The 26,869-nt window shown below is 40.4% G+C and overlaps 3 protein-coding genes across 4 annotated transcripts in view; 1 reads left to right on the forward strand and 2 right to left on the reverse strand.

Annotated features, from left to right (window-relative positions):
* The window catches only part of LOC306968612 (cytoglobin-1-like), a 16,105-nt gene extending 15,110 nt beyond the window's left edge, over window positions 1-995 (reverse strand). The window contains exon 1 of the mRNA XM_079564042.1: window positions 871-995. The gene's annotated coding sequence lies outside the window, so the exon portion shown is untranslated. The remainder of the gene's footprint in view (window positions 1-870) is intronic.
* A 167-nt stretch (window positions 996-1,162) lies between these two features.
* Window positions 1,163-16,573, forward strand: LOC306968604 (phosphoribosyl pyrophosphate synthase-associated protein 1). Of its 2 annotated transcripts, XM_079564032.1 has the most exons (11): window positions 1,163-1,325; window positions 1,944-1,996; window positions 2,721-2,787; window positions 2,862-3,034; window positions 3,111-3,226; window positions 5,874-5,929; window positions 6,076-6,221; window positions 8,350-8,391; window positions 11,133-11,203; window positions 13,496-13,642; window positions 16,295-16,573. In XM_079564032.1, the coding sequence occupies exons 1-11, from the start codon at window positions 1,243-1,245 to the stop codon at window positions 16,451-16,453; spliced, it is 1,113 nt and encodes a 370-aa protein (XP_079420158.1). In that variant the 5' UTR covers window positions 1,163-1,242; the 3' UTR covers window positions 16,454-16,573. The 2 variants fall into 2 exon arrangements, with proteins under 2 accessions (XP_079420158.1, XP_079420159.1); XM_079564033.1 differs by lacking the exon at window positions 8,350-8,391.
* A 4,594-nt stretch (window positions 16,574-21,167) lies between these two features.
* Window positions 21,168-22,283, reverse strand: LOC306968611 (ras-related protein Rap-1b-like). Its single transcript, XM_079564040.1, has one exon. The coding sequence runs from the start codon at window positions 22,198-22,200 to the stop codon at window positions 21,574-21,576; it is 627 nt and encodes a 208-aa protein (XP_079420166.1). The 5' UTR covers window positions 22,201-22,283; the 3' UTR covers window positions 21,168-21,573.
* Between the last annotated feature and the right edge of the window lie 4,586 nt (window positions 22,284-26,869).

The following is a 26,869-nucleotide window of genomic DNA, read 5'->3' on the forward strand; positions in this document are numbered from 1 at the left end:
TCTTAAAACAGACATCGCTATCAAAAAGTACATGTCATAAATTCAAATTAAAACGGTGTAGGCTAGAGTGCAGTTATATTTCAATATAAACTTTTTACATTAAACGACTGAACAGACCCTGTTCTGTTTACACTAGGCCTGGTGTATTTTTGGCTTTCTCAGGCGACGAGCACTGGCACAACTAATTAATCATGACATCTAGTGGACAACTGTGGTATCACTGACACTTGACATTAAATTACCGTTACAGTCTACCCCGCCACTGAGGTCTGAAAATTATCATTCAACCCCATTTCACATCAAAGACCGAACAGGCGGTAAAGCAAGTAGCAGGGGGTCAGATTATGATCTCAAAGAGCTGCAGACCGCAGAGGGAGAACATCCATCACATAGCCTTCAGTCACAACAGACCTGCCATATTTAAAAAAAAAAAAGAAGTCTGGGTTCAAGGCTTAGATTTATATCAGCCAGGAAGAGCACGAGGATTAGTGGAATTAAACCTTGAAGGTCTCATTTCAGCACCGGCGCACCTGTGGATCTGAAAACGCGCGCGCACACAAACACTTGCCCATTATCACTTTGGTTCAGAAACATGGCTCTAAATTGCGTATTTTTGTTCGCACATACGTTTGCCCCTTAAACTATTGGAATATGCTTTTACTCAGTAGGCACATTGTGTTGCCTTGTGTGTAAAATGCGTGGTATTATAAACTTGCCTTTATCGTATTTCTAAAATGTTTTCAAATCAAATACATAAAAGCTTACAACGCTGCGTAAAACGTCGTGTTACCCCCTGCATTACATAGTAACTGTTACACAAAGACAAAATGTTACATTGTTGTAATGCGCGGTAGAAACACAGACACATACCTTTCGCGAAGAGCGGCGCGAGAGGGCGGACGGACCCAGCGGGCTTCCGTAGATGTTGCTCGTCGCTGCTAAGCTAGCTACCTGCGACAGGTGCTGCTCGCCGACCCGTCTGGCCCCGCAGCAGCCGCGCACCGGAGCAACGCCGTTCACAGTGATGTTCAGTGCGGGGTTAGGTTAGCTCACTCTGTCGCCGTGACCGATGAGTTGTGATTCCGGAGCCCGTTTTGATCGCACTTTAAGCTAACGTTGGCGTAGACTAGTGTGTTAGCATCTGCGCCAAAGAAAGAAAGAAAGAAAGAAAGGCTGAAAGCGCCGCGGCAGATTTTTGTCATTTTTTTAAATTTATTTTTGGGCTGCCTCTCACCCACAACGATGAATGTTGCAAAAAGCGGCTACCGTGTTTTCTCTGCAAATTCATCCGCAGCCTGCACAGAACTGGCCAAAAAGATCACAGAGTAAGTATCTCCTTCCCGTACGTGGCATCTAAATGATCATTTCTAAAGCTTTGTTGTGAAGCTGACGCTGATTCCCTCCGCTTTATGTGATGCGTGACCTTTTGCGTTCGTTTATATCTGTGTTGGATGAGCTGTACCCGAGGGCCAGCTCCTCTTCCTGGGGCATTTTTTTTTTTTTTTTTGCAATTCATGGATGGGGAAACCGCTAACCGTGTGTATCGAAAGTGTGTTTGCGTTTCTCCATCTTGATGCACGTAGCGGACATTTGGCAACTCATGCTTCAATGCTGTGCTTTAAATACATCCATCCACCTTTCACAGATGGCTCAGTGGTTAGCGGGTTGGTCCGTGGGTTGATGGTCGAAATCTCTAACCTGTCACTGTGTCCTTGAGCAAGACACTGCACCTACCTAGCTTATGTGAGAATGATGGTGCATATAGAAAACAAATCAGACATAGTACTAATAATAATGGGGAATTGGGTAAAGCATTATCATGATTTTGTCGAGTAAGTCATGTCTTTGCACAATGAAACCCTCTGTGGAGCGTTCTGATTTGTCTCGTGCTTGACCCCAGCTGTACAAAAGCAACACATTCTGGGTGTGTTCATGTTTTACAGGCGGCTCGGAGTTGAACTTGGGAAGTCTGTGGTATTTCAAGAATCCAACAGCGGTGAGTTTGCTCGGTTTCAACAGCTTGCACGGTCTCACATTCAGGTTCAATCGGAGCGCGCTTGCAAATTATAAGAAGCTCGTAGTGCCATAGATCGGTGGTTCTCGAGTGGTGTGGCTTCGGGACCCGCCACTACACCAGGTTCAAGTGTAGTTTGTCATACATAAGATTGTATTTTCCACAGGTTATTCTTGCACAAGCGGTAGATAAGCCTTAAAGATGGAAATGAAGGTAGAAACAACCCAATAACATTAATATTAACAGGCTCTGATAGTGTTTCCATGCAGTTTTAGATGGAAAATATTAAAAGACCTGAAAATGGTAGGTCCCGCCATCCACTTTTGGGCCCCGACCCACCAGTTGAGACACATGGTTTTCAATGACATCACATATGGAGGGCTGTAAACATAGCCATAGCTTTTGAAGAAATATGATACAGAACAAACTATACATTTTGTGGTAACTCTGTTAGACTATTTGCCCTGTTTCTTTTGTTTTTGTTCATTTTAAAAGGTGTGTGTGACTAAATGACACATGTTTGCTACAGTTAGCGAGGACTAGAATATGTAAACAATATGTAAAACTACCCTCAGACCTGGGTTTAACTTGAGTAAACAACGCTTCTCCACACAGTGCAGGAATGTCTAGCCTTCCAGCCTTCCAAGCGAGCACAATGCCATCACAAACATTTCTTTCTTTCAAACATGTTTTCTTTGGATGACAGAGACAAGAGTTGAAGTCAAGGAGTCAGTGCGTGGTCAAACCATTTTCATCATCCAGACTATTCCCAGGTAAGTGCGAAACTTTGATATTGACTTGTTTGTGTTGATTTTTCTGAATGCTTCTCTGTCGTTGTGTGGTGCAGAGATGTTAACACGGCCATCATGGAGCTGCTGGTCATGGCCTACGCTCTCAAAACGTCCTGCGCTAAGAACATCATCGGAGTCATCCCGTATTTCCCCTACAGCAAGCAGTGTAAGATGAGGAAGCGAGGCTCCATTGTGTGCAAACTGTTAGCTTCTATGTTAGCTCGAGCGGGTAAGCAAGAGCACGGCGTCCAGTTTGGGTTGTGGTTAAAGTCGATCTTCTCACGTGTCTTATTTCTGCTCCAAAGGATTAACGCACATTATAACTATGGACCTGCATCAGAAGGAGATCCAGGGTTTCTTCAGTTTCCCTGTGGACAACTTGCGCGCCTCGCCATTTTTGATACAGTACATCCAAGAAGAGGTAAAAATCATTGGAACTGCTCAGCTTAGTACATTATTTAAAGCCACACCATGTAGAATTTTACCCCAAAAATATAATTGAAATACAAGCACTTATTTTATGACAGATATTTTCATCAATGAAAAATACCTCATAAACGTACAAACACAAACATGAGCTTTTGCTGTGAGCGGCTCAGCTCTCCTAAGACATGACTGTAACTTTACCGGGAGTGGGTACGTCTCCAGCTCGTTGCCATGGAGATGTCAAGTAAAGTCAGCAGAATTTCAGATTTAAACAGGTTAAGTTCTTATCCAAATCCATTCTTTGATTAACCACTGCAGTAATAGATACAGACGGCATCTCTGGAATCGCCCATATATGGTCATGTTTGAAAACAGTAAAGGGGGAAAACAATTTTGAAAAAATTTATATTTTCTCTAATTATTCAAAAACTACTGTAACAAACGCTGAAATATGAACATAGTTGCTACTAAATAAAGATACAAAGACATGGGGAGGAGCAAAGTGGTTTAACAGTCCATAAATACATGAATAACGGAGAATGCTAACTTGATGCTACATGTTAGCATCGGGCTAATGCTAATGGTTAGCTAGCGCTTGCTACAACTGCCTTTTTTTCACTTCTACTGAACAATCTGCTGTGAGAAAATATCCAAATGGGCCTGATTTAGACTTGACTTTATTTATATGTAATAAATTAATTGATATTCCACCAGAAAATGGCTAAAAAGAGTGAAAAATTGTGTTTCTCTAAAGAGTCTATTTTCCCCCTCGGCGAAGCCACGCCCCCTTCTATGACGAGATGCCGTCTGTATCTATAGCATTTTCTGTGTGGAGCTGGTCATTGGGATAAGGTTTTGCACTGATGGCAACAGCATAGTCCAAAATGTTACGCGGTGTACCTTTAAGTTCATTCAATCACAAACAGATGGGTTTACGTGACTTAAAAGTCGTCTTTTTACCGTAAAACGTGATTGATTGATTGAAGTTTATTTCGAGTTACATGACAAATTGATACATTTTTGCGTGATCATGTGCAGCCTTGGCAAATGCAACAAATAAACAATATGTTCAAATCATGTACACATTTTTACATAAGGTTGTACATCGAGTTTCCTGTACGTCTTTAAACTGCCCGACAACACAATTACACACCTATACTGCACCAAAGCCTTTCTGGAGGCACAAACCCTTCCAGAAAGTGACGGTCACCACATAAAGTCAGTCATCGGGGGAAGAAGTACTCAATATTGTTAAAGGTGCATTATGCAACTTTTTATGCAGAAAAAGAAGTTGATACTTGTGCTTGTTTGACCTTGTAGTGACCCAGCGGCTGTATGAGTGGTCAGCGTGGTGCCTTTATTTTCAATCACGGTGGTCTCGACAACGCTCCAGGATCCATTGTTTGGAAGGTTTTCACTGCTGGCGGACCCTCCCACCAAAAAATCGACAAAACAATTGATCCTGGAATGTTGTAGAGACCACCATGATTGAAAGTAAAGGCGCCACGCTGACCACTCATACAGCCGCTGGGTCAAATACACACAAATATCAACTGTATTTTTTCGCATAAAAAGTTGCATAATGCGCCTTTAAGTAAAAGTACAGATACAGGACCAAAAATGAACTAAAGTAAAAGTATCTGATAAAATTTTGACTTAAGTAAAAATATTTAAGATATTTTAAATCATTTGAATCAAACTAGGTAAAGTAAACCACTAACTCAGGTCAAAAACAGGAACTAAACTAGGTCTAACACAGGTCTAAACAAGGTCTAAAGGAGTGAATAAACTGCTAACTCAAGTCTAAACTGGGACTAAACCAGTTCATCATAGAGAAGTCACCTTGAAAATAAAATGCTTTTACTTTTAACCCAATTTAAAAATGTAGTGGAGTAGAAAGTACAGTACAAGTAAAACAAAAAAGTATTTACCATAAAATGTACTTTAGTAAAGAAAAAGTACCTATAATTTGTTCTTTTTACTTTGTTACTTTCCACCACTGCAGTCAATACCGTCATGATACAGTAATGTCATTGGATTATATCACAGCCAGATATAATCCAATATGACATTATATTGGATTATATAATGTCATGTTATATAATCCAATATATATAATATGACATTATATATATTGGATATATATAATGTCCTTTATTTTTCTTTTCATTTACTTGTTTGTTTTTGGCCTTTTATCTGCTGTTATTTCAGCAGGAGATTATGGAGGAGATAAAGTGTTTTTTGCTGTGTTTGTTTATGGAGCTCTCAACAGTTTGGACCCTGAAGTAGCTTCTTATTGTGTGTCACACTTAACAAACTAATAACAATCTACGGACGGCGCACAGGAGAGCAGAGAACGATAACCTTAAATCCAGCTGTTTTTGACTGAAAGGACTTGATAAATAATCTACATTATAAAACTTCTTTCATGTGGTCAACATTATACCGATTAACCAGGAGTAGAATATACTTGAATAATACATGTATTATTCATAGTGCTGCACAATATAAGCCCAATTATCAGTTTTGCAATATTAAAGACAGTCATCAAATATCACACCCCACTATTTAACAACTTGAGTTTCTATTTTACATGAACTAATCTAACTCGTCGCATGTTTCAAACTCTGTTCTTTTGGCAGATTCCGGATTACAGGAACGCCATTATTGTTGCAAAGTCACCAGCAGCAGCCAAGAGGTGAGTAACTTCATCAGAAAAGAGCTTAGTTCTAACATCAACTGTTTATGTTTAGACCAAATGTTTGTGTCAGATTCATCTTCGACTGACAAACAAACGGACAGAGCGGTAAACACCGACCCTAACGCGTGTTCTCGCTCCTTCAGGGCGCAGTCGTACGCCGAGCGCCTGCGGCTGGGTCTGGCTGTGATCCACGGAGAGGCGCAGTGCTCCGAGTCCGACATGGCCGACGGAAGACACTCCCCTCCCAGTGTGCGCAACACCAGCGGACACACGGGCCTGGAGCTGCCCTGTAAGAACACAGACTACACACATGAAACATACTGTCGTACCATCAACACATTCAGACAATATATGACGCGCTCGTGTACATCAACAATCAGGGCTGCACAGTATGAGACTGTCTCCAATATTGTTAGGACAACATTATTATGATATTATGCTCAACGATTTCAACACCTTACGCTGTATAATTTGTTTCATTAAACTGTGCCCAAAGAAACACTAAATCATCTTAAATCAAGGCTGAAATGGAAGTCAGTGAGTGAATTTAAAATGATTTCTTTTCGTCCCATAACAGGATGTTGCAAAAGTAGTAATTTATGAAAAAACAAGCCCTATACGTGATAGAGACTTCCAGGTTGTTCACATTGGAAAGAGTGAAGTCAGGGCTTTAAAATGAAAATTGGTTAGCGAAGTTTGTTAAACAAAAGTTTCACTAAACCTCAGTCAATTTGAAGCACAGAACCTGAGTTTTGCTGAGTTTGTTTTAAAGCAGTACTAAGTAAATCATGCCCCAGAGGCCATAAGCGCCACTGCAGGTGTCGCAGCATGTTACGTTTTTTACTCATTAATACTACGCTGACAGAAAAGACAAAGAGAGCGGTATTGTTCATCCAATTACACAATGAGATATATTTTTTTCACTCAAACTTGGCTGCAAATGCTGTTTAAGTGGTGCTAGCCCGCAGTTAGCTTTCCCTGTTAGCCTGTTAGCAGCTTCTTCGTCATTCTATTAGTGTGTATTAGGACCTCCGACCCGGAGGTTGTGAAGTTGCAAGTGTGGTTTTCTGGCCAGAGACACCCCAATCATCCCATTAACACTTGTATTACCTCCAGAGGGAATACGAAAAGGATTTATTAAGGTAAACAAGTTACTTAGTACTGCTTTCGCCTCCACAATTGTATTTGATTGCTGCGTAAAATTCCGTGGCTAGCAACAGTATGCCAATGCTAACAGCAGCATGCTAATGCTAACTGATCAAAGCTGGGACAGAAACTCTGAGCGAATCAACTTAAGTAATAAAATAAAATCTACTTCTGGAGTGGCCAAGTATTTATGTTTTTACAGGATTATAGTCAAAAATATCGGCCGTACATATCGGCTTCAGCCAATAAACATCCCAAAACATTGCCATCAGCCTTAGAAAAACCCATATTGGTCAACCTCTAATTATGATTTGCTGATGCTGATGTGTATGGTCAACCCAAATACTCACCTGAGGACTACTTTGACGGTGAAAATACCTATTTCTTCAGATTTTTTGTCACAAAAAGGTAAAGATTAGGTTTAATGCCGTATAATGTCAGCAAAAGTGTAAATTCCTATGTTTTTGTAATATTGCGGTATATTGTGCAGCCCTGTCCATGATACTTACCTTTTCGCATCACTCACTGAATGTCCAATTGCAACTGCATTACTACTACCACTACATTGCTGTGTAAGTACTAGGGATGTAACAGTAACCGGGATACTGTCATTTCTTAATACCAAAATTCCCGATTGCAGCTCCTTTATCTAAATGCATTATTTTCTAGGAGCAGGACACGCATAGAAACATGCTCTGTTTCTATGCATCTGACATGAAAATAATCCATTTAATTAAAACTTTATAAACTTGTTTTGTGGGGAATACAATATGACGCCACTAAAGGCTCATGAGAAGCATAACCGTACTTCAAGCTTCCCCACAATTAAAAAATATAGAAATTTGGATATTGTTACATCCCTTTCAAACAGTAATTCTAACACCAAGTCAAGTACTAAATTTCTCCGTGTTTCTTGACTCATAGGCTGATTTTAAATTGTTGTGTTTACGCAGTCGCCTAAAATTAAACCAAGTGTGTTTCCTCTGAGACTAATCCGAAGTAAGATCCTAATATGGCAAACGGTTGTGTCATTGGCAAATGACTTCCTGCATTTTGTCCTGTATAATTTTGGTCTGTATCTGTAAAGCTTGTGTTCACACAGTATTTTAACCTTGACTTAAAAATCCTCTTGTAGAACCAAAATGAAACTTATCTATTGAAGGAATTGCTTATTTTTCCTCTGAGGATTTTCCAGTCTTGGCTTCACATGTTTGTTTTGTCGGATAAATGTGCATTTTTTTGTTAATGTGGTGTTTATTTGTTGGTAATAGCAGGCAAACAGCAAGCTCCGTTCCCTGGCATAGAGCTTCCAAGTACGACCATATAATAACCTTAACTTAATTCTGAAATGACTCCTCTTCCAATGGTTTTTGGACTTGTGCATGTCGACAGGGTTTGTGCTGCATCATGTAATTACACAGTCTGGAGTCTACATACAAAATCAGTTCAACTTTTCTTTTTTTTTTTAAGACGAGGCCAAAAAGATTCACACCAGCTTTTCTACTTTGCGAATATGTTTGACACCAGGCTGCTAATTCTACAAGATGCTGAAAAACCCGAACTGTTTTTTGTGTTTTATCTTCAAAAGTCTTAACGAACCTAATCTGAACCATCAGCCAAACTTTTCCTTTTTTTACTTAAATCTCTGGACTCATCTTGCCAATCAACACATGGTGCACCCACCCACTTAAAACCTGTTAATCTAAACCCAATAAATGTTTGTTCTTTGCATGTGGTGACGATTAAGCATGTTTTGAAAGCTAACCTCAAATGATGGTGTGATGGAGGTCTGCAAAGTGAATGGTTCAGCCCCGCTCAGCCCTACGTTACGTTTATGTTTCCAAATCGTGTATCTACATAAGCTATCGATACACTTAGCTCTGTTTTGATGGTTTACCCAGTCTGCCCAAACACTTATCAGTTAGTGTGTGGCCAAGCAGATAACGCAATTCTATTGATAAATGTCTGGTTCTGGTGCTGTGGGCCTCTTGGTATTCAACAAACCATCTTTGTTTGTCTTTATTAAAACTCCTTCACAATCAGCTGGACTGACTGATTGTGTACTTTGATGCCTTTCCCTTTGTAGCGCTACGTTTACATGCACACGCTTACATGCTTATTAGCCTTTTATACATCAGAGTTGACAAGATGCGTCACAGCAACATCATGTGACCAACTCTGAGGACGCTTGCAGAAACTGTCAGGTCTGAAAAAAAAAACACTGGTCTGATAGAAAAGAAAACGTTTAACATCTTTTTTGGAGTACTTGATGGTGCAGTAACCACGCTTGCCAGCAGAGAGCAGTATGAATATGTTTCATGGAAACAAGGAAGTGTCATTACAACATACTTTCAAAAATAGTTAAAGTAGGTCAAAACATTTTGCACGGGCAATTTGCTCTCATTAGTTCATGGTTAATTTGCAAAGTGCTGGTGCGCACCACCAGAGTCAGGGCTCATTGACAACTTGGACCAAAACAAAAGATTTTCCCGGGAAGCACTCCAGAGTTTACTTGGATTAGACGAAGTGTGAACATCGCCCAAATCATTATTTCTGGAGCAAAAAAAAAAAAAAAAAAGTCGACACCTGGATTTAACAAACTGTTGTGATCTGGGGTTGCTGTAGTTGGTCAGGCCCATGTTCAGCAAAACTCGTGTGCCCAAAGAATGAGATCAGCTGATGATCTGAACATCCTGAATGACCATGTTATTCCATGAAAGGATTTCTTCTTCCCTAATGGCACGAGCATATTCCTACATGACATTGCCGGGACTCACGGTGCTCACATTGTGAAAGAAAGAGTCACTCAAGGAGCGTGAGATGGATTGGCCACCACAGAGTCAAGACCTTAACCCTATTGAGAATCTTTGGGATGTTCTGGAGAAGGCGTTGCACAGTGGTCAGACTCTGGTTTTTGTCATTGCAAGATCTTGGTGATTACAACCATGTGTTGTAATCAAAGCTAAAGGCGCTGTTTTTGGTCAGGCAGTGTATCATGCTCCATATACGCTTAGCATCCTTAAATTGTCTTACGGTGCAAATGTTCACACTTCACTGTAATTGACTCTGTGCATAACTTCAAATCATAACAACACCGCCCAAGACGTGACTTCCTGTTTCGATCCAGCGCACCAAAATAAAAGCACCACCTTATTCATTAGTTCAGCAGTTCAACTTTCTTTCTGCCTAACACTTAAAATGTGTGTATTTAATTATATTCTTCTTTATAATGTTGCAAGTACCTGCTGAACTAATCAATGAGACGAGCTGTGGGCTTTTATTTTGGCGTGCTGGATCGAAACAGGAAGTCACTTCTTGAGCGACGCTGTTTTGATTTGAAGTTATGCACAATCAGTCAATTGGTTAAATCTGCCGGTGCCAGAAAAGCACTGAATCGCAATAATGATGATCTCCCCAAAACGTGCAGGTCATGATTCAATTCCGATCCAAAGATTTGGTTGAATTGACGTCACCGTAGACCCACTTCATAGACCAGTTGTTAATAATTGTCCTACACATTGCGGTGCATGTAAAGGTAGTGTTGTGCAGCGGTGATGTCCTGCTGAACTAACCCTGACCAGTGACAGACTGTACGCAGTATGAAGGATGCCCTCTGAAGTGCTTGTGTGATCCAGCTGCCTGTTGCATATTTGGTCATATGCAGCCTGGGCTTGAGGATGCGCCGCTGGGTGTCCAAGCACTGACATGTTGCCTTCCGATTGGGTATCCTGGGCAGAAAACCCCCGATTGCATTCGATCGTTTTGCATGGCATGTGCTCTACTACCAAGTTTGGCATTTCAGTCCAATCTCCAGGTGGGGTAGAATGGGGCAAACATGTTTCTTGAGAGAACTTTGTGATTTGCTTCTAATAATACTGCATTTCGTGATTTTTCCCAAACATCCAATAATCATCCTTTTTATTAATGATTCAACTTGTATAAAGCACAAAACATTTTCTCAACCCATTTTACCCAATCTACTGAGATTCATTCTGATTTGAGAGAAGCCGCACATATTGTCGTTGACGGTGCTCTCGTATGCTTTCCATTTCAGTGATGATGGCCAAAGAAAAGCCTCCCATCACTGTAGTGGGAGATGTTGGGGGGAGAATTGCCATCATTGTGGTAAGTCGCTGATTGAAAGCTCCGTGCAGAAATGTTTTTCATGTCGTGCAGTGAAATCCCTTCCCCCAAATGCCATATAGTTTATTATTAAAGCAGCAATTCGTGGGAAAAAACTGCTCTCATGTTGATGCTATCAGCTTTGGGAAACACAATATTTCACTCTTTTTAGCCATTTTCTGGTTAAATATAAACTTATTTATCACATACAAATAAAGTCAAGTCTAAATCGGGTCCACATGGAGGTTTATTCACAGCAGTTTGTTCAGTAGAAGCGACAAAACGGCATCCGTAGCTAGCGCAGGATAGTGTTAGCATTAGCACATAAGCATCATATTAGCATTCTCTGTAATTTAAGTATTTATGGGCTGTTGAACCACTTTGCTCCTCTTTGTATCTTTATTTAGTAGACAACTAGATTCATAATTCAGCATTTGTTAAAGTAGTTTTAGAATAAATAGAGAAAGTTTATATACTTCTCAATTGTTTTCCCCCTTAAAGGGACTATACAGAGTTTAAAGATGTTAAAATTATGTATTTTCCTCCCCCTACATGTTCCAGCCATGTCCTAATGTGTAGAATGAGCCCAGACCTGTTCACCACAACTGCCTCTAAAATCCTGCACTGTCACTCAAAAAGGTGTTAATTCGGGTCCGAATTGTCGTCATGCACGAGTTTAATATAGAAGCTGCAGTTGCGCATAAGGCCTGAGGTGGCAGTAGTGAGTATAAAATCATGAACTTGCATCTAGCCCCTATACTTTATTAATCCCTGTAGGGAAATTCATTCTCTGCATTTGACCCATCCTCAATGCCGCTGGGCGACCTGTAGGAGCAGGGCGACCTGGTCGATTCCAGATATGCCGTCCATTTTTGGAATTGCCCATATATGGTCATGATTGAAGCAGCCAGAGGAAAAAGGGGAAAAACTAAAAAAAACTTTCCCCCATTTCTCCACCATTACTTTAACAAATGCTAAATAATGAATTGTTTTTCAACTAATTAAAGATACAGGGATATGGAGTGGAGCAAAGAGATTCATTCATAAGTACTTAAAACATAGACAATGCTAACAAGGAAGCTACGTTAGCTTCATGCTACATATGCAAACGTGTGCCGTTTTTCACTTCCACTGAAACAACAATTTGCTGTGAAATAAACATCCATATGGATCCAATTTTGGCTTGATTTAATTGGTGTGTGATAAATATGTTTATAGTCCGACAGGATATGGCTAAAAAAAGCGAAAGGTTGTGATTCCCATGAGAGGCTTTCTTCCAACCTAGCCTACGCCCCTTTTTTAAACTCCACTTTGAGCCTGATACCATGCAGTATTAATCTTACAAAGTACACGCAGATACAAGCCACCGCTGTTCACTGTGTGTGGCTAATGCTACCGCTAATACCCACAGCAGCTTAAAATATGTCTGTATTCATTCATTTAGTCATAAAAGTAGAAGCAAAACATTGGCAGAATTGAACTATGTGACATTTCACTGACTTTGTTTACGTTGCATAATAACCCATGTGCTGTTGGGGTTAGAGCCTCTTTTCTCACACACCCTGTGATATCAAACTAGTATGGGTGTAAGAACTATAGAAGTAAGAGCTAGAAACAAGTTGAGGCCGAAATTCAAACTTCAAACTAGTCGCCGTTTGAGAACTAAACGAATCAAGTGCATGGCCTCTTTGATTTACTTTTTGGATGATAGTTTGACAGGGCATGAACTGTATTCTGTGAATCCCTCTCTACAGCTCGTTCTTTTTTTATTCATATAAGGGAGGAACCATGTGTAGAAGGGAGTTTACACTAAACATAACAGTAACTCGGTGTCAACGTAAACAAGGTCTCTATGTTTTAACGTATGGCGGATGAACTTGACAGAAAGGGAGTGTCAAGTCCAAAGGCCCGCAAATGAATGACTTGAAGAGGTCTTTAACGCAGTTTATAAAGTGGGAGGTCTGGGTTTTGTCCAGAAAATTCCTAATTACTTAAAACACACATTTACAGCCACGGTTTGATTTACCAAATGAATGTTTGTCTGAAAGCAGCTGCTGTGGCGAACAGGAAAACACCTCTCCAGTAAATCTGCCACTTTGTCTAATAGCAACATTCTTTCTGCAGTCGCTGTAGTTTATATTGTTTGCACTCTTGAATGTGACGTTTTTTTGACAGAAAGTTACAGATGTTTTACCCGATTGTTAGTGATCGTGACCACCACAAACTTGACATCTTTCACCCTGTGCTGTCAAAGAAAAAAAACAAGTAAATGAATGTTTTGTGTTTTTCCACCAGGATGACATCATAGACGACGTAGGAGATTATGTTGCGGCTGCGGAGATTCTGAAAGAGCGGGGAGCGTATAAGATCTACATCATGGCCACTCACGGACTGCTGTCTGCGGACGCGCCCCGCCTCATCGAGGAATCTGCCATAGACGAGGTGGGGACATCTGTGCGATACAAAGATTAGTTTACAATATCTGTTACATATGTAAGGATTAAACAACTCGGAGCCGTGCATTCGACGGTTATAATGCACGACGCGGAGTGCATTATAACCGTCTAATGCACGGCTCCGAGTTGTTTAATCCGCTTATACCATGATCCCACAAACGAAACATTTATAATAAGTATTTGTTTCATTTACTAAAGTCACTAAATATGCCACACCACCGGGACTATTTTATGTGGATTATTAGCCGGTCACTGAAGGCTCGTCTCAGAGCGAGTCATTCTCCGCAGCTATTACGAGGATCTCAGTCAGGCGCAACCAAACAACATAAGCACACGCTGCATCGCCAGAATCACAACACAACAGGACTAACCCGCCACTTTTCCGTGGAAGTAAACACCGATGTGCGGCACTCGTGGGCAGGAGTTATTTCACTTTTACGCTGTTTAACCTGAAGCTAGCTAGCTAGCTCAACCAGCTCAACTGTTTATGGAAACAGCTGCGGTGGAGTCGCTCACACCTGGGCCCCACGAACTGAAACTTTTATGATTGACTTTACTAATCCAGACAAATATGTTTAAATGCAGGATCATTTTATGTACGCCTGAAAATCATGAATAGTGCCTTAACCGTTTTCAATAGAAATGGAAAGCTCATATTTTATTAACAGCAGCTAACCTAGCTGCTCACTCTCCTCTACTTCCCATTTATGGAGCGTTTTGTTTTGGCCAAAAACGTTGAAATTAAACAAAATCCATCTCATACGTTCCTGTCAGTCACTAATTACGTGTTTATCTGATTCAGCTGTGTCATGCGTTGCTATGGCGATGCCACAGCGGAGTGACATCCCAGTGATTTAACTACCGGACTACGTGTGCGGTTATACCAAAATAATGCACGCTTGTTAGCACCCACCAGCCAATCAGAATCGAGTATTCACCCAGACCATGGTATAATTAGAGTTATGGCCATAATCTGCCATTTTGTTGGTTAAAGGCAACAGTCTATAGAGTAACATCAGTAACATCATTTTTTAAAACCTAAACAAAACAACAGCACCATTGAATTCTAATGCTTTAATGTGAATCTCAATCTCAACTGAGAATTTAGCGCAGTCATGATGTAATCCCTGTCTTTACACACACATGAAAGATTATTTTTGATGTTGTTTTCTAAAATTGGTATATAGATATTCTAGCCTGCTGTAGCACCTTTCCCAAGAGTCCCACCGCATAGAGGGCCTGCGTATTTGCAAATATTCTGTCTAAAATCCTAAACCTTTTAGTACGTTGTCTGTATATTGTTAGTTATTTTGAAAATTGCCATAAAAATAAAAGCAAGGTCCTCTATTATGCAAAATACATAGCTTATTGATACTTAAAGACGCCTTAGGATCCTATAACTTATGGTGCATTGCAGGCAACTGGTAACTGGTACATTTCCCACCTTCCACTTGGAAAAATTGAACTGTTATTTACAACTTGTACACTCTAGTCACACTCGAGTTGTATACGAGATGAAGACAGTAATGGTGGCCCCCAGTGGAGGAGCACCGCTAATGTTAAAATGTAACAAAATCACTGTTGCATGTTTTTAAATATAGCTGGTCTGGAGAAACTTTCATTTAATGTTAGCATCGTATAAGCTAACTGTTGTAGCATTAGCCGTTTTGTTTACATATTAGTTTATTCACCAGGAACGCTCTGAGGTCACAAGTTGTTATTTTCAAGTAGTAGAGATGCCAGTTACCAACGCACCATTATAAGAGGCTCTGTGCATGAAATGTAGCCTAGCAACATGAGGCTAACTTCCCAGGGTAACAACTGTTTCCTGAAATAAATATATATAAACAGTACGTGGCAGAAACAAGCAGCTGGTGGATAGTTTCTGACAATATGTTAAAAACTTAATTTAGGATGTAGACAATTTGGAGGAGACTTGAAGCGTTAATTTGACACTAACAACATCTGGATTAATTTTTTTGCAACACACTCGGCTTGACGTTCTTTTAATCTGTAAACCTTTGTTTTTATGTTAAAATGTGGACTGGCCAACAGGAAGTTAGCCAAAAATATTCCATGCACAGACTATAAATAGTTAAAGGGATATTTCAGGATTTTTGACATAGGGCCTCATTTCCTAGTTAACCAGAGTGTTGTTGATTTCTGGAGATATTTTTTTGTAATTCATGCAGTTCTTATATTTGAAGAGTTACATGACACTAGGCTTGTGCTAGGCTAGTGCATTTCTATGGTATCAGCTAGAGCTAACCTGCATTAAAAACAGTCTTGCACACCAATCAATATCTCCAGAAATCAGCAACACTAACTAGGAAATGAGGCCCGATGTCAAAAATGCTGAAATATCCCTTTAAGGATGATAATTCATGAAGTAATTCAGCCCCAATTTTTTTCATACATAAACATGAACATCTGAATAAGTAAAGACTGAAAATGTTTATACAGTGCTGGAGTAAAATTGTATCAGACTTTGTATTTGTATTATGTAGCAGTTCCAGGTATCACTTCCACATAATACTAACTGCTAAAACTATATTCTCTCTCCTAAGCCAGTTTCAACACTTATAAACAATTATTCCAATGTTTTTTTCCCCCTCACTCTACATTTGTCCGTCATCAGGTGGTGGTGACCAACACTGTCCCTCACGAAGTACAGAAGCTGCAGTGTCCCAAAATTAAGACTGTCGACGTGAGCATGATCTTGGCTGAAGCCATAAGGCGCATTCACAACGGGGAGTCCATGGCTTACCTGTTCCGTAACATCACAGTCGATGACTAGAGGCGGGTCCCCAACGAGCCATACTGTAGAAACATGAAGTTATATGCCTGCCAGAATCTATATACTCAATACTAAGTGAATTTAACAATAAGAAAATGATGGACGTTTTCCAACAATGGAAATGGTGTATTGCGATAATGAAGGATGAGCTTTGTTTTATTTAGTACTGCTGCTCTACTGACATAATTTAGACTAAAGTGGGTAAAAGTCTTAAGCAGCAAGTGAAAAGATCTGTTTTTAACACATTTTTTGTTTCTCTTGACCGCTATCCTATCTTGAAAAATTAATATTATCATCATGGTTTCATCCATAACGTACTTTTCACGCCTGCCTAAGACTTGAGCTCTGTCTTTTCATAGTTGACTGAGCAAAGCAAAAAAACAAAACGTCTGCATTTTATTTCTAGAATATTTTAATTGCAATATCTTGGAAGAAGATTTACAACATTCAAGTGTCTTGTTATTTTTGCTGACCTTTTGCACACGGCACCACGAGGAAGGAAAGGAAAGAAATACTGCTGTGAAAAACGCATTTACTGTATGTTATATTTAGACAGTGGAGCTCGATGGTCCGGCCCACACAAGTCAAATTCCCATTCAAAAACTCCCATAGACATACTGACAGCTTGATATGCTCTTTTTATTTGATTTTTTGTTCCCTTATCGTTAAAAAAAAAAAAAGAATGTCGCCAAATTTTCAAGCGTTTTGCCTTTTCTCATTTTGTCGTAGGTCTGTAGTTACCACCATTACCCTCTGTAGTGTTTAAAAAGTCCTTTGGGGAAATGAATGGGAATTTTACTTCCAGAAGCAGGGCTCCACAGTGCAGCAGTAGTTTGTTTACTGCATTACCTCACTGTGTTAGCAACGGTGCGTATTTATCTCTATGAAGAAGTTACAAGGATTTATTTTGTGTTTTGAATGTGACGAAGAAAGTTATCTATTTTTTTAACACATGATCATCAAAACTGAAGTCTTACATGTACGGACGCGGCAGTTTGCACTTACATTTCAGCCATTTAAACAGTTACTCATTGAAAGCTGTGTGCCAGTGCGTCCTAATATCCTTGTGAGATCATTGTTTCATTTACTAAGTTTGGGGTTAAATTTTGGGTTGTGTTTGTCAAATGCATCGACTGATCTATCAAGCCAGTATTGTTGTCCATTGTAATGTAGATATCATTTAAACCAAACACAGTTTTTTTTTCTAAATAAACAGGCAGTTCACATTGTAAAGAACACAAATATCATTTTTATTTGCATTGATCGAATGTTTTAAGTTAAACTTTATCGCCAAAGTCTGTCATTTCATTGATAAAAGGCAACGATGTCCAAATAGTAACATTAGACACACAAAAAATCATATACTGTAGGAGCAAAATACTTGAATGTGAGCTCTGGGTTCACAATTTGTTCAACAGCTCTTTTCTTTTACTTAATTTTGCAAGATTTTTCTCATCACTTCCACCATCGCAAATTCATGTTAAAGAGATTATTTGCCGGTTGCTGAAGTGTTGAGTTCTGTTCCTTGTGGAGTATTTCTGTGCTCAGGGATATTCTAAGCCTTTTCTAAGCACTACCTTTTATTACCTGACATTTAAAAATGTGCTCCTTCCTCTTTCGAAACTTCTTCATTTTCTCGTGTTAGCAGTGTCTGATTCCCTCTGTCTGACGGCACGGGTTGAGGTTGTCATTCAGTACGGCTGCTGCACACCGGCTCGGTCTCTCTGTCGTTTGCATTGTTTGCCATGAGATTGGATAGCGAGGACTTGTCTGCTGTTGTCAAAATAAAAGTGTTGAATCTGCTCGAGTGTCGTCTCGTTATTTCCCTGTGTGATAGTGGCATAATGTGTGAAGACTATTTATAGGCTTCTATGGGCATTGTTTAGATAGTCCGGTTGTTCCTTTTGTCTCAACACCTCAGGAATTGGAGATGTGTCGTATGGTGGCGCTTCTGGCCACTTCATCAATTGAAAAGGTGTGTCAAATGTACAAAATAAACATTCATGCACATTAGTAGATCGCAGACGTTCATGATGTAGCATTTCTTGTTTTCAGGTGAAGGGTAGGGGTCTATTCATTGTAACTTTATGATTGATTCACTGTTTTGTAGAAGAATAAAAATCCATATAATGTACCTCGTTTGTTAAAGGAACAGGCTACCGTTTTTCCATACTGAGATATGTTCTCTAGATGAGTTGATACGTACCTGTCTGGTCTTTCTGCGTGCCCGTGAAAGAGTGTGGTAGCTAATAAATAATGATACATTTTATTTATAATGCACTTTACATTTGACACCAAATCTCAAAGTGCTACAGTGGACAGCATAGTTAAAAACAAGACATTATAAAATACAACACAACAGATATTACAAGACAGGACTGAAAATCCAAAGCGTTAGCTGTTAAAATAAGCTTTTGTGAAAAGGTGGGTTTTAAGTCCTTTTTTAAATGCGTCCACCGTCTGTGGGGCCCTGAGGTGATCTGGGAGGGCGTTCCACAGGCAGGGAGCTTCAAAGGCCCTGTCGCCCATGGTTTTGAGCCGTGCTGGGCGTGACCAGACGGTGCTGTTGGCCTGACCGGGTCCTGGTCGAGGTGTGTGGTGTGAGCGGTGAGGTAAGTGGGGACCACACCGTGCAGACAGTGATGGGTGTGCAAGAGGACCTTGTATTGTATGCGGGACTGAATTGGGAGCCAGTGCAGTGTACGGAGGATGGGGGTGATGTGCCCGTGTTTTCGCACCCTCATCAGGATCCTGGTAGCTTCCAATTACGCCCCCGTTTGGAGATATAGGAATATGCTGGGAGAGGCCAAATGCTAACAACATCTTTGGTCATTGTGCGTGGCTGAGCGCACGCACAAACACCAGACAGGTACGCATCAACTCGTCTAAACTCAGGTAAGAACATATCTCGGTGCGTAAAAACGGTGGCCTGTTCCTTTAAGGGCGGGGTGAAAAGTGGAGTTTTCCCTTCCACATATTACAATCTATTGATGAGCCTGACACAATTAGAAACAATATTTAACCTAACATTACGTTTTCCAAGCTCCAGCAGTGTTTTGTTGAGACCCTTCGCCGATCCTTCACTTGTTCACAACTTCTCAGTTCAGCATGCGCACACTGAGGAGCTTTGACCAAGTCCAGGAGCAGAGACAATGTCTTAGCGCTCTTCTGTGTTCGTTTAGGAGCGTAGCCTGCCGTGAAACACACGATATTAGTCCATCGGTATATTTAAAGCATTAAAATGAACTAGAAAGAGAAAAAGGTTGTGATCTCTACCCTCTACCTGGAAGCGCAGGGACCCGCTCGCAGCGCCGCCGCCGTGAACCAAGTGGACCGGTGCGCAGGTGGCACGGAGCGACGCGTTTAAACGGTGCGTAAAGAGGAACCTAAATGTGATAATCAAATGGCACTTCCTTGTAGCTTTCAGGGGAACAATGCACTGGTCTGGAAAGGGGAAGCGGATCTGTTTTGTTCTCGTCGCATGATCGGTACGGTTTCAGGAATTACAGGTAGATTGTAGAAAATGCACAGAATATGATGCAAGGGGTACAAGAAGTGCCTTTTAGTACATGATAAATCCCCAAGTTGCTTTAAACGTCATGTGAACAGTATTAGGCTATTTGCTCGAGCGGTGTAATATACATTTGCTCGAGCATTTTTTGACACCCGCGCAAAAGTTAAGCTAGTTTAGCTTCGTCCAGATTCCAGAAGTATGAATCTATGCGCACCAGTGTTAATTTCGTCGACTTAAATATTTAGTCTTAATTTTAGTCAAAGTGTTATTTTTGACGACTAAAATTGGACTAAAACTAAATGAAAAGTTTTTCATGAGACTAAAACTATGACTAATATGTCCAGATATTTTAGTCGACTAAAATAAGACTAAATAAAAATGAAAAGGAGAGACTAAAATCATCCAAACTTGTATTGACCGTCTGAAAGAGCCTCAGATCATGTAAATTCTCTGCCAAATGAACAGCTCTGAGCTTTGTTCATGTGGAGCAGCTCCATGAAGTCAAGGACCACGATTCAATATGATAATAATGAATATTATTATTAATTTCCGTTGACTAAATTGACATGCAATTTTAGTCGACTAAAACTAGACTCAAATTGAAACTTTTTTTTTTTTTACTAAATCTTGACAAAATTAAATTACATTTTAGTCAAAAGACTAAAAATAAAATAAAATACGTTGTCAAAATTAACACTGATGCATACTATTTTATTTGTCAGTATTGTGTATAATATTTTACACTTATATATATTGTTTTACTTTACACGTGCATTTTAATAATGGTGTTATATTAATGGTAATTTTATTTATTAACGAATAAGCAAATGCACGCGACTTCACGTTTCTATGTTTCATGTTAATCCAGCAGGGGGCAGTAGCACACCAGGCAAAAATGTATCAGTTTCAATAAGGATTACGTATGTGGTGTGGTGTTGTTCTAAATTATACATGATACATTTTACTACAATATAATATCATATAATGAGCAATTTCATGTACTATGTTTACAACTATAGTATTTTCAGTCAGACGAGTTTTTACAATGGCGACAAGCACAACGCAGCATGCCGTTTCTGACACTTTATTATTATTACCTTCAATTTATTTAACAAAATATGTCCTGTAGATCAGCGCGACCTAATAATTCATACAACACAAACACTTTTTCTAAAAAAGATAATTTATTTGTTTGACCAGACACAGATTGTTACAGCGCTTATACACTGGTTAAATATGTGGTCGTGATTCATTGATCCATTTGTGTAATGCGGTTTCTATGCAGAGTTGAGCTTGAATGAACTTCATAACACCTGTTGCTGTAACTTCCACTGTGCACTTTGAAAACAGTTGTATAAAAATCACAGTTATTGCACTTAATAAGCACAGTAATACAAGGTTCAAATACAATATAACAAATATAGAAATAGCAGGTCTAAATATGCAGTCTTTGTGCACTTCGACATCTTTTACATCAAGTCATGTTTTGCATACTATGCTCTGTTTTGTGCGGATGAAGTGCAATGAGGAGACTACTAAAGCTTCACAAAAGGTATGTTGTAACGTGTTTTTGCCTCCCCCTCCCAGTCTCTTGTCCATGGTTTGTTCAGGAGATCAGACAACTGTTGGCTTTGTTCATTGGCGGGTGCTTGCTGGTGTCCTTTGGGAAAGTCTCCCTCCTTCTGGCCAGTGCCGGGCTGAGACGGCTGGGCAGGTTGGCCTGCTGCAGCAGCTCCCTGAACGCCTCCAGAACGTTGACGTTATCTTTGGCCGACGATTCCAAAAAGCTGTGGTTCCAGTCCAGCTCCACCGTGGACAGCACATCCTCGCTGGACACCTGCCTCTCATTGTGCCGGTCAATCTTGTTGCCAATGACCACGATGGGCGTGTACTTGTCCTCTTTGACTTCCAAAATCTCCTCTCGCAACTGTTTCACCGCCTCTAGGGATGCAGGGTCATCGACGGCATAAACCAGGGCGAAGGCGTCGCTGTTTTGGATGGAGAGTTTGCGCATAGCCGGGAAGGAGTAGCTGCCACTTGTGTCCATGATGTTGATGGTGACTTTGACTCCGCCCACTTCGTATACTTTTCTGTGCAGCTCCTCAACGGTGCGCCGGTGCTTGGGTTCGAAGGTGTCTTTGAGGAACCGTTGGATGAGGGCCGTCTTGCCCACCCCGGCTGCCCCGAGGAAGACCAAGCGCACCTCTGTTTTCTCTTTCACTTCTAAAGACATCGTCGCTGGCTATCACAAGGTAAGTTAGTGAGGAAAGGAGAGAGATGGAGAGGGCTGTTGAGCGTGTCTCTCTGAGCCAGACGCGCTCCTCTCAAGCTATTTATGCTCACACACACTTGTCCCGCCTCCTTCTCCCGGCAAATCGGGAGAGAGCCCGCACATGCAGCGAGAGAGGTGAAAGCCAAAGCGACGGTATGCCAAATATGACAGCAGGAGCAGCAGTTTCACAGATAAGGTGGTGCGCATTGACACGGCTGGGCAAGGTTTGTTTGTGAAAAATGGAATGGATAATGATGACTATTTACAGCATTTTCCTTTGACAAGACAACCAAGGTTGTTGTGAAGTTGTCAGTACATCTGAATCGTTTCACTCGAAACTGAAAGGAATTTATCCTCGATAACCAGCTGTGTCAGCATCAGCACACTTACAGTTTACAAATGTAATATTGTAGAAAACGTTTTTTACTATTTTACAGATTTTAGGCAGTGGTGGTTTCTTAAAAAAACATCTGATTAGTTTTAAATGATCACTGTTCAGCTAATATTGCATGTATTTGTTAGTGTACTGACTGTAATATAAAGTTTTAATACTGTGTGCTCCTGCCCGGGGAATGCAGATGCTTTCGGTACAAAGCATATTTTCGTAAAATTAATGTATTTTGTACACTGTCCCTAACAAATAAATTACACATTTGTACCAGTCAAGCCTGGAGAAATGGAAGACATCTGTGTTAAAGAGGGGGTATTATGCTTTTTTCAATCCCATAGCACCAGTCTATATCACACTACAATGATGAGCAAACCTTCTGTTGGTCTGTAAATGCAGTAAATTAGAATAACTGCCTTGTGTAAAATTGCTCTCTCAAAATGGCTGTAGTGAATGTCTTGAAATAGGCCTCTGTCTCTTTAAGAACCTCTGACCCTTTCGGACACGCTGTCTGTGGCATCAGTGGGGAGGGGGTTCTGCTGAGGAGCAGTGGTTGGTTACTCGGCTGGTGACGAAAGCTCGGAGGCGTCTCCAGGAGGTGGGGGCGTTCCTAGGAGGACTCAGGCAAACCTATCCCTAAAATGGCCGTCATCAGAGTTTTTACATGTTACTCAAAAATACGTGAATGTGCCGAGGCAACACTTCAGGCATGTTTTTAATGAGGGAATGACATAATAACATGATGTAAAGCTTGAAAAAGTCGATTTTGCGTAATACCCCCCCTTTAAAAGCTGGTTGCATCATTTATCACCAAATAATGGTGTTCATATTATTAGGTGACGCACTATCTGCATCACAAGAAACCATGTACCAAAAACCAATGAGGTCTTTCATCAGACTGTATCCAACTTGTTTAATTTTTGTGACGTACATTTGAGGTTGTTAGCAGTGTTGCACACAAATATAAAAATATTTCAAGATCACGTGGCAGACAGTGAATCACTGATGAACCCGCCAGTCAGTTGCCTATAAGTAGTTTAATAAGATAGTAATGTTTTTTTTTTGCCACCACAGAAGTCAGAAACGTGATGTTTTACTCGATGGATGCACATGACACCTCGCTCACGTGTCGAGATGACAGAAGAGCATCCACACACTGCATTGATTATATCTCTACAATCACAAAGGGGACACATAATGGCGCAAGACTCACTGAATAAATCACCTACTCTATATGATGCTCTTGACGCCTATGTGGAAAATATCGTGAGAAAAACAAAACACTGAGAATCCATTGATTGATCTTTATAACATTTGGATAAAAAGATAAAAAGATTTAGTTTCATTGCTATGGTTATGATATTGGGATTTCTGGTATATGATGCTTTGGCCTTTGTCACATGTTGCTAAGATATGGCTGAATGCAGTAGGGGGCAATGTTATAGCTGTCAGTCATTGGCCGAAGTGTTCACGCTTGGCACGCAAAATGGTCATTTAGCTGTCAAGTGTCATTTGTGCAAGTTCTCAGTTTGATTCATGTTTTTGTTCTAAATGAGGGTATGCTCATAGATTTTTTTTTTTTTTTTTTTATTCATTTTTTTCATTTCTAAGCAGAACTCTTGATGTTTCAAGAGTGTCCAAGCAAATAACTCCACATTTCAAGACATTCATTTGGGTTCTATTGCTATGCTGTGAAATCATTTGCTTCTTTTCTTATACATGAATCCAGTTGGTGAAAAACACTTTGCTGCATTATTTTTACTTTAAATTCATCTGTTCATGGCGTTCAGCTTCCTTTCCCTGTGAAGGTTTTTGACCATAGAACTAAAAAGGAGAAGCGATGCTCGAATCTAGCGTATGTGGCTACTCCAGGACCTTTCAGAGTTCGTTAGCCTGTTCAATCAACTTTTCCAATAGCCGTTAGCATTTAGCTATCAAACATCGCAAATAATGATAAATTCTAGATAAGTGTGTAATTGACTTTGGTAATCTCATATTGGTCTCACACTTGGTCATTATTCGTAGGAATGGGCATTCCTCAAGGTACTGTCCTTGCCCCTTTCATTTTCACAACATGCTCAGCAAGCTATAGTTTACGATATCTGCCCCACTTTTGCCATGAGTCACAAGACGGTAAAGAAGAAGCGTGAATAAAATTAAGTTAGCTAACGGTCAACAAAGTTATACAGAAACTCAAGATTAGAACAATATCAATAAAATACTGCACAATATAAAAATAATTCTAGGTACATCTGAACAATAACCTAGACTGGAATATAAGATTGATCGCCCACCTTCAAACTTCAAATGTAAGTGACCCATTTTATATTTTGGTATGTCAGTGGGGAGTCCTGTCTTTGGAGTTTGACCTCTGTTTGGATCCAGACCATCCATCATTGCATAATCCCATTGCACCCAAGCTACTTCTCATATCTATGACTCATTAAACATAGCAGCCAGCCTTGGTGGAAGCTTAGAATTGTTATTTATGTGGTCATGTGGTGTGGTTTTATGGAACCTCAACTGTGGCGACCTCAAAAGTCACATTGTAAAATCATAACAAGTGCATGTACTGTATGGTTAAACTTAAGGCTGATGTGACCAAAGAAATGTCAACATGTTAAGTCAGATCTATTTCAGGAGTAGAAGACACACCTAAGCACACAACCATGTTTGATGAGCTATTAGTAAATGAAACAAGAATGCTCTATGTACACTTTAGTTGGACAAGATGTACCACCAGTTCATTTTGTGTGCATGTTGCTTTACTTTGCTTCAGAGCCTTATCATTATGGAACTTTGATCAAACAAGAATCCGAACCCATTTGGCCTGGGAACGGATGTGAACCAGAAATGGGGAAAGCTGCATCAGGATGTAAGCATAAGCAGCATAGGACCAAATACTTTTACATGGTTTAATGAATATTGTTTATTTGTCTAAGCCGCAAAACAGAAGGAGATGAGTAGCATATGGCCAACATCAAGTTTGATGTTGGCCATATGCTACTGTCCTATCCAAAAATAAGTCAATAATAATAATCAGAGAGAAAGAGAGCGAAAGATTTTCTTAACTGAGCTTAGATGAGTTGATACGTACCTGTCTGGTCTTTGTGCCTGCCCTTGGAAGAGCTTGGTCGCTTCTAGCTTCACCCTGTTTGGAGCAATAGGAATATACTGGGATAGGCCAAATGCTAACAACATCTTTGGTCTTTTTGCGTGACTGGGGGAACACAGATCTTCCAAACTGTCTGGTCTTTGTGCCCGTGGAAGAGCGTGGTAGCTTCCAACTTCACCCCCATTTGGAGCTATAGGAATATACTGGGAGAGGCCAAATGCTAACAAAGTCTTTGGTCGTGACTGAGTGCACGCATAAAGTCCAGACAGGTACGTATCAACTCGTCTAAGCTCAGGTAAGAACATATCTCAGTATGGAAAAACGGTGGCCTGTTCCTTTTAGGCCAGTGTGTGATGATGCAAGTATTTTTTATGGTAGTGTTGTTCCCGCTGGAGGCGCACTATAAAAGGCCCCAGTTTAGTATTGTTTGCCCTCTGACTTTGTGTAACTTCCGCATCCTGTTAAACCCGGTGCTGGCGCTTGGGTCCTCTGTCCAATAGGTAGATATCATTGCAATATTTACTGTTACTGTTACCAGTGCTTAATTTGTAATTTGTAGTTTCAGGAACACTTTTAGTCTGAAGTGATGGATTCAGGGAACACGGCAAAACATTTCCCGTAACACTCTCATTGAACACCATTATATCAGATCAAATCTTTGCCGGATCCTACTAAATATTTCCCGGATCCTTAACCCTGAAAAACTGAAAATTGGATGAATGTGTTCCGCCAAACGCGGGATCAAATTAAGCACTGAGTATTACCTCGTATGAGTGTTGCTGAGGGTCCTGTCCCGGGAGTGCGTCATCATGGTGCAACGCTGTAGCATCGCAGTAGATTGAATTTGCGGTTCCCCTATGGTCCTGTGGATGAGTGTCATCCCTCAGTACAGCACACGGAAGATGGCTCTAACCGGTTTGTTTTCCAACTGTGGAGACGGTTTGCTTAGGCCACTGAAGAATATATCTGTAACTATTCATGCATTTTTATAGGTGCCACGGCAGTAGCACCAGTGCCGCCCATTGCTGTCTTGTCTTTCTGCTAAAACTGTCTGTCTGCGATTTGGGTCTGTCCGACAGTTGGCGATACAGCCAAAGAACACAGATGTATTATACGGCAACCTAGAA

This window comes from Gobius niger, assembly GCF_951799975.1.
Source record: "Gobius niger genome assembly, chromosome: 10".
NCBI classification, from domain to species: domain Eukaryota; kingdom Metazoa; phylum Chordata; class Actinopteri; order Gobiiformes; family Gobiidae; genus Gobius; species Gobius niger.